The sequence below is a fragment of the Oryzias melastigma genome, linkage group LG16, assembly GCF_002922805.2.
Source record: "Oryzias melastigma strain HK-1 linkage group LG16, ASM292280v2, whole genome shotgun sequence".
NCBI lineage: Eukaryota > Metazoa > Chordata > Actinopteri > Beloniformes > Adrianichthyidae > Oryzias > Oryzias melastigma.
The window spans coordinates 29697916-29706466 of record NC_050527.1 but is presented as its reverse complement, the minus strand read 5'-3'; the positions used below and the strand labels follow the sequence as shown (position 1 = coordinate 29706466).

At 36.7% G+C, this 8551-nt stretch overlaps 1 protein-coding gene across 1 annotated transcript; it reads right to left on the bottom strand.

Annotated features, from left to right (window-relative positions):
* Positions 1-2139: 2139 nt before the first annotated feature.
* si:dkeyp-84f3.5 (uncharacterized protein LOC334144 homolog) lies at positions 2140-7737 on the bottom strand. Its single transcript, XM_024263524.2, has 2 exons — positions 7585-7737; positions 2140-5050 (listed from the first exon to the last, which is right to left on the bottom strand). Exon 2 carries the CDS (start codon positions 4908-4910, stop codon positions 3054-3056), a length of 1857 nt encoding a protein of 618 aa, XP_024119292.1. The 5' UTR covers positions 4911-5050; positions 7585-7737; the 3' UTR covers positions 2140-3053.
* Between the last annotated feature and the right edge of the window lie 814 nt (positions 7738-8551).

Here is an 8551-nt window from a genome sequence, read left to right as displayed (position 1 = left end):
CAACTTGAATTCAGACCTCAGAAGGGGCTGGTGCTCTATGGTTTGGGGGGAAGTTGAAGGTGGATGTCTTAGTGGTCAAAACCTCAGTTATGGAACTTGGGTTTTTGGAATAAATAGTCAAGACAAACAAAAAATCTAGGCATAACATGTCAGTACTGCTATACTGCCGCACTATACTACACAACAAGACTATTGTGGAAGACATTACAGAGTGGGGGAGAGAGCTCAATTGTTGTATTTGAGTTCATTGACCAGAGCCTCCGTCTGTTCTGATCCAATCAGCATCATCACCATCACCACAGTTTCAAGTTCCAATTATGGCATGAAATTAGCTTATAGTCTAAAGTTCTGATAAGAGTCCTAAATAAATTCAAATATCTCAAACACTTTAGAGATTTAGACTAATACATGTTTAAAAAGTTATAAATAGATTCATCTATACATTTCATTGAAGATATGTCTCAGTCAGAAATATTTAGCTTTAAGCAGAAATATTAAATATTAGTGTTGATTCTCTTATGTTTATTCAGGTTGAATTGCTGGTTTTTTTCTCAAATGTCTTAAATATTAGGGACTCAATATTCGAGTTTTCTCAGTCAATTAATCAATTAATTATTCTTTTCTTTCTTTTTTTGGGGGGGGGGGTATTTGTGTGCATACACGATTTTTAGAGGGATATTAAATGCAACATTTAAAAATAAAGCTGTAAAATACTACTTACTGTTATAAAGTCAGATTTGTATTAATATACAATAAACAAAAGCTTTATTATTTAGATCATTTCTAATATTTTAACACTAAAACTTAATCAACTTCTTGATAGACAAGAGAAATGTGAAACATGTTTTAGTTTTTGGTATTTCTGAAATAATCAGATCAATGAAAATTATTTAATAAAGGATGTTTAATTGATTATTAATTGCTTCAGAAATGTTGATACTGTTTTTCCCAAAATGCATTTGGGGAATAAAAACTTTTAGTCAGTTGCTAATTGGAGGAGTTCATTCACATAAAAGAAACCAGTCAGTTTGAATCTACCTTGGATGTCAGTACTTATTTTTGTCTTTTTATTGTAATTATGTCTACCTATTATTAACCCGTTTTAAATATGTACTTTGTTTGGTCTTTTTTTTTAGCAGATTATTTGCAGAAAATAAACTTTTTCCAATTTGGTAACATCTTCCTTTTATTATAACAATAACAGTTTTTATTGTTGACCTGAATATGAACTTTAAAATTGAAAATTGCTACTTGAACAATTAAGGTTGTTATTGTGTGCTTTATCTTTTTGTTCTTTTTTGTGAGATATCAACATATTTAGTAATCTTTAGTAATTGGGTCTGGCATGACATGATGGTGTTAACAAAATGTACCACTGTTTTAACTTCTTTGTTCTTCAATCAAAATATTGTCCAAGGTCCAACAAGGATCACTTGTTCTGGTAGACTGTCCACTAATTCTGGTTCTGGCACAATGCTGCCTTCTGGTGGCCAAACAATGATGGTGAAAAATGAAGTACCTGTGTTCTTTTTTTACATACATTTGTTTTATGAATTACAGATGCAGAGTACATTATAGGTGTATTATAATGAGAATAGTTCTAGAAATATGCATATAAATTTTACAGCAGGCAGAATGCCACAAAGTTCTTTCCAGAAAGAGGGTTCAAATACCTATTTCAATCATTGAAGTGCAAATAAACGGATATAAATTGCCCCATTGTTGCTGAGCACTCAGAGCAGGGAGCTTGAGGCCTATCAAACACAATTCCTGTGTCACAAATTATCTCTTTTTTTAAACCATATCTTTTCATCTGCTCCTGATTCACAATGATTTGAATGAAGAAGTACAATTTAGAGTTTAACTTTGTTTAGATATATCCTCCACCATGAGAAAAATGCCACAAGAACATGTTAAAAACACCAAAAACATAATTTTATTGATTTAAGGACTTTGTTTGCTATTAGTATGGTAATAATATTCCATACAAGGGCAGAAAACTGAACTCAAAAGTTCCTGGTTCTAGTACTTCCGTCATAAAAACATACCTGTAACCCACCTTGCTAATGGCATAAAAAACTATGTAAACTATAAAGACATCGTTGATTTAACATGAAACAAAATATTAAAAGACCCAAATTGACCTGGATCCTCTGAGAGGTTAGGAATGGAAATTCATTTTTATTTGAGCATTCTTTTATACCAATACAAAAAACAAGGAGAGTCTTTCACACACTGATTAAAGCATGTTAGCAGGAATCAAAGGGTTAAGCCACAAGAAAGTCAACTTTTTGATAAACTGTATTAAAATCTCAGTTTGTGTGGAGTCATGATTGGGGAGACATGATTTGAATTCCTATCGCGCCAAAACAAAGCGACTCTTTGCTTCTGGCTGTCACAAAAGTAATAAGCAGACATTTAATATCAAATACATGAGATGCAAATGACTAAAGAAGAAAGTTTAGACTAATAGTTTTGTGTAGATGTGTTTTGTTTTGGTGATGCACCACAAACTGCCCCAAAAAAGTTAAAAACTGTCATTTTGTGTTTCATTAATCCAAATCCGACCATTTAATGTCACGTTAAAAGTTCAAGAGGTTTCTAAAGGCATTCCTTAAACTATCAGCTTTATATTAAACACAACAACACTTTCACAATGTCAACACATTCTGATCTCGCATTTTTCCAAAGTCATTCTCATTAAAGGAAAATATAACTCATGTTAGTCTTTCCTAAAAAAAAACTTTTTCATGTTTTCATGATGCAACCCATCTGCTATGTAACAACACTACCCTTAAAAATGATTACAAGTAAAAGTACTAAAGTCACGCTTGCAAATAAAACATGAAAAATGCACCAATGAAACAAACAGTAGAAAAAAACAATAAAAAAAACAGACTTTTCATCCCCCTCAAATTTTATTTTGAAACAATTAGTGAGACTTTAGGATAGCAACAATTTTTAGGTTCATATTGGGAATTCCTTTGCTTTGCTATCTGACAGCTGCAGCTTTGTGAAATAGTTGAATAGAAAATAACCCTGCTAAAGCAGTCTCATGCGTTGTTTTCAGAGGAATGAGATGACTGGTGCTGGAGAAAAGAGTCCAAGCACGAAAAAGTCTGTGTGCACTCCGTGCACTCGTAAAGGTCTTCGGGGGAATTCTCCGTTTGTTTGTGTTTATGGTCGTCCTCTACGTCATCCTCTACGTCGTCAATGATGCTCTTTTCCTCATCAGCCAGGACGTTTCCAGATGTTTGTCCGTCGCCTGGCTCTATGATGTTCGGGTGACTCTGAAGGTGAATCTCCAGGGATGCAGAGTTCTTGAACAGAGCTGGACACTGAGGACACCTGCTGGGCTCCTTCTTGTGATAGCGCAAGTGGCGCTGGTACACGCACAGAAGCCCGAACTTCTTTCCGCACTCCTGACACTTGTAGGTGACTCTCCCCGTTTTGCCCGACTGCTTTTCCTTTGGACTCTGCTCGCTCGAGGTCTGCTCGCCGTCTGAGAAGTCATTGACTATGTCTTTGTGTTTGTTGCTAATGACAGGTTCAGGTAAAGACCCGTTTTGGGGATCTGCGAGCAAGTGTTTCAAGCCAGGCTTCTTGTCCAAATCCGCTTTGTGGTACATGGCTAAATGTCTTCTCAGGTCACATCGCTGTGGAAATGCTCTTCCACAAAACACACAAGTGTGCATGGTGCCTTTGTGATATCTCATGTGGCGAGATAAACTACTGGAATGATTGAAGACACGGTGACAGTGCTTACAGGGGTGGAGCTTTCCGTTAGGGTTACTCGCGGTCCTACGCCTGGCTTTGGGTGGGATCTTTCGCCTAAAAGGTCTTTGGGATTCTTGGTTTAGTTTATCTATTTCTTCCTGAGTTTGATGTGTGATGTGATGCTCCTTTAAAGCTGTTAATTTCTCAAAGCGATCCCCACATAGACCACATCTGTAAGGTCTGAAGTCGGATTCGGTGTCCATCTCACAGTTCCCACTCTTGACGTTGATGGTCGCACCGTTGAAGTGGCAGTTCACGGGCTCCATTTGATCAGCGTCGACAGAATCCAGTTCGATTTCGGTTGTAAAGCCAACGTCCAGTTCTTTGCCCCTGCAAAGGTAGACTGAGTGAGTCTGGAAATCTGACATCCAGAAGAAACTCAGTTTACACTTCTTGCAGGTGTAAGTTTTCTCCAACTTTCTTTCCAGCCGGTTCTCTCCTCTGACTGACGCTTTGGACAAAGAGTGCTTCTCTTTCTTATGAGCACTGAGCGCATCCACCTTCAGGAAGCGCTTCCCACACTGACCACAGCAGTGGAACCTCTCATAGGTGTGGTCTTGAAAGTGTTTCTTCAGACGGTGTCTGTCTTCAAAGATCTTGCAGCACAAGGTGCACTTGAAGCCTCTTTCTGTGTTTCGATACTGCTGATGGCGATGCAGATTCTGAAGGCTGGTGAACGATCGGCTACAGATTTCACAGCGGTGATGGGCTTGCAGAGACTTGTCAAGGTTCGAGTCTGCAGAGGGCTGCACTCGGGAACTTGGAGACGCTGGCTTAGCGGGGGTGGAGATCTGGGTCGGAAACGCTCCAGAGGGAGCTGGTTTCATGGAGGACTGCGAGGAATTAAAAGTATGTGACTGTGACAGTCCATTCACAACAGTCAACGTGCCATTTTCCTGAAGCACGTACTCCCGAGGGATTTCTAATCCGTTAGACGAGCCATCAAAGGAAAATGAATCCAAAGGCCCATGGCTGGTCATGTGGGCTAACACGCTGGCATACTGACTGAAGCCACCACCGCATTCAGTGCAGATGAAGCTACAAGGCTCCTCACTGATATGAGCTGAAGAAACATTAATCACAGCTTTCTGCTTCTCCATGACGAACTGATTTTGTCTGTGTGCTGATGGCATCCCTCGTTAACCTTGAAGTGCGACTTGAACTATCCAGGCCCCGTCAACATTGATCCTCATGTGGAAAACAGCAGGCTCACTCATCACTGGTCCAAATCCATGACAGTTTTGTTGCTCCTCCATGCTGTCCTAGAACGTGGCTGGATAAGCACAAAGAAAAAAAGAGTATTCAAATAAAACAAGTCACTGAAACACATTAAAAAACACAAGACTGCCTCCACTAAACCTATTAACGTTGCACTTAGATCATCTTTTTATTTATTGTAAAAGTGTTCCAGTGGTCTTTTAATTATGATTATGTCGTTTTTAGCCAAAGAAAAAAAAACTGTAATTTCAAACATCCAAGATTTTGTAGAAGATAAAACAAAACTTACAATCAGTTCACCCATCATAACCAATTCTCTTAAGAGTGAAACTTAAGAGGCAGACTGAATATTATTGAGATCACACATAAGTGCAATGCTGCTCTCTCAAAGAAAATGAAGCCTTCTGCACACTTTGAGCCTTGCTACCAAAAACCCAAACAGATCTTTATGGGTCTGATAGAATTTAGAGTCTGATAGACCCTAAATTATTGAGTCACAGATCCCGTAAATTTTTCATACAACGAAACTGTATTCATTTAGTTTAAAAAATAAAAATTCTATCTAAAACTGAATGGATGTGTCTCTCTAACTCTTGCTTCATAGTAAACACAGCATCATGGCTGTATCCGTCTTTTTTACACTGAATGGTTTAGGAGTCAAAACGCAATTTTTAAACTGCAACTATGGTGTGATGTTCCTCTTCTATAATGTGGGTTTCATTTTCACTTTTGGTAAACTAGACAATTGTTCCTTTGCCCTGACAGGACAGAGCTGCTTTACATGCTCGTAATTATTACTTCCCAGTATACAGCTACATGTTTGAAAAAGAGAGCATTGAAAAAGTGCAAGATTTTACGAAACTGAATATTTTGTTTTCCACAGATGGTTTAAAGTTTTTGAATTAACTGTATTTTATATCAGATCAAATCAGGATCAGCTTAAAGTGAAGGAACTGAAAGAGCATGATCATTACTGTACATAAAATTGATATTAAATTGTTACGTCATCTTGAGGGGCGGGGCACCTGTCAAAACAAGTTTGAAGGATGGTGTAGGGTCAAAGGTCACCAGTCAAAATGAGTTTGATGGGAAGTATATTCCTTATCTCTCTCTAATAAGGTCGGCATCTGAAACAAGGAACTATATAATAATGAACTATCATCTTTCTTGTCTTTATTTTTAGTTAGTTTAAAGCTATTGATGGTTAAGATGTGTGCTTTACATCCACTCTGCACATGACCCCACCAGTCGACTATACTGAAAAATAATCGGCGATTAGTCAACTAATAAAATAATCGTTTGTGGCAGCCTTAGATGACACGGATGCTTTTTTGGGGCCAAAATGACATCACCATAAACCTCTATCACCCAATGTCAATCATACTCCAGTAGCCAATTGGTTCAAGGCCCCACCCCCACATAAATTAGGCTAAATACCAAAATGGAAAAGTCTGCATTGAAACTGTAACATAAACACTAAAAACAAAGAGTGAGGAGCAAAATAAAAGTGGAAAATACAAAACAGCAGCTGTTACAAATAAGCGTTTTTTTGTTTATTAAAGTTTCCAATTTTTCTTTTTAATTATTACATATGTATTTCAAGTTTAAAATTATATTAAATAATTATTATTATATCATATTTTTTATATTTCCTTCAAGTTTACAATGTGTTTGTTTTATGTAAAATGTCCTTCTCCCTTTCAAATTTACAATCAGGTATTTCATTTCCGTTAAACTGATCCTAATTTGACCTCATAATTTTAGGTTAAAATTTGCATTTTAAGAAACTAAGCATTACTCACCTGTTTAAAGGTATAGCTGTTGGTCATAAAGCTTAATTAATTTCCATAGTTATAACAATCTGGGGCTTTTTAATGTTTTCATAATAAAGGGGAATAATCAAAAAGTTTTTATTCATATACATTTAATTACTCATCTATTTTCGAGTGAGACCTGGTGAAAATGATTGACAACTTTGACTATAAGACTTCATGGGAGCAGAAACAAATATTTTAAGCAAACATAAAAGAGCCTTACATGTTCTTCATTACTTCAACTATAAGAATTAAAGTACACAATCCATAAACAGTTTTTTTAGCTTGCATTTGCTATAATAACAGTGTCAATCATTATTTTCATATGTTTGTTTGTTTACGAGGCTTTTAAAAAACAAATAAGCAGCAAACAATGATTATCCTCTTCATCCCCCTAATCCAAAACAGCATGCATTTTTGAATAAGCAAAAACAAATCATCCTGGGGTCGAAAACAGACTTGCTGCAGAACTGAAAATAAAAAGATCAATTAAATCTACTTAGCTTTTTACTCTTACTTTTCAAATGTAAAATTATACCACAGAAACGTGGTAAGAAAATGGCCAAATGCTACAACCAAAAGCAGAAAACCCACATCAAACTGTCCATGGAGAATTAGCAGGAAACTATTTTTCTTTGTGATATAATTTCATACACGGGGGCTAACGCTAGCTGTTGTTAGCCCAGGCTTCGCTACTGCGGGACAAACCGTGGTACTTTGCAAGCATCATAATGTACCAAACATGACGCCCTTACTGCGCTCATCTGTGACTCACCACAATGTCCAATACTTCTTCGAATACAGTAACTAATAACAAAAGAGCAGCAGGTTTCAGTCGGCAGGAGACCGTCGCCTGCTAGTTGCTGAAGGCCCGGCGGGTGTCGCTGATCTTCTTCTTCTCCTGTGCAGTTTGCGCGCTCGCTGTGACAAACGGTAAGGACCACTACTGCCATCTACAGGCCACTGCCGGTACATACACAAACAGTTTCCACGAGAGGGACTAAATTTCGCAATGAATGAACGAATGAATGAATGAATGAATAAATAAATAAATAAATAAATAACTTAAGAAGCATATAAAACTGACTTCTTTCTCCCAAATTGGGTTGCAGCAAAACACTACTACAATTCAGTTCTAACCTCAATATTCGGGCGACTGTTCATTTTGATGTATAATTTGCGTAATGCTAAATAATACAATAAAAGTACAATATTTCGATTTTTATTTTTTATTTATTTTAATTTTTGTATTATTTGGTTATAGTAATAACAGTAAGCACGTAACAATAAAGAAAAATATTACCAAGCCTAGTGTAGTGGTATAAAAGTATACATCATAAATACTTAAATCTTGCTCAGTACCTGTTTGACAATTTCAAATTAAACATATTGGTATGCAGCTGGGAATCAACAATTCCTGTCCACGTAATTTGGTTCAATGGTGTAACTTACTGTACATTCAGTTTTAAACCAAGAATGCATCATTACCCCTAACCCAAGAGTCTGCAACCTGAGGCTCCAGATACATGCAGCTCTTTCATCCCTCCACTGTAGCTCTTTGGCTTTGAAGAAGAATGCTACCAATCTGAATAAAAAAATGACTTTGTACTTTTGGTTAATTTGTTTAATTTGTTAAGTTTAGTCATTTATTTTAATTTTTATGTTGCCAGGATTTTTAGGAAGATGTGTGCAATTTCCTTCTTTTGGTCTGCTTTACGATCATCTTTCTTTTTTTTTTTTTT

Coding starts and splice junctions, on each gene's coding strand:
- si:dkeyp-84f3.5 (XM_024263524.2), bottom strand. CDS start 4,910: ATGCCATCAGCACACAGACAAAATCAGTTCGTCATGGAGAAGCAGAAA.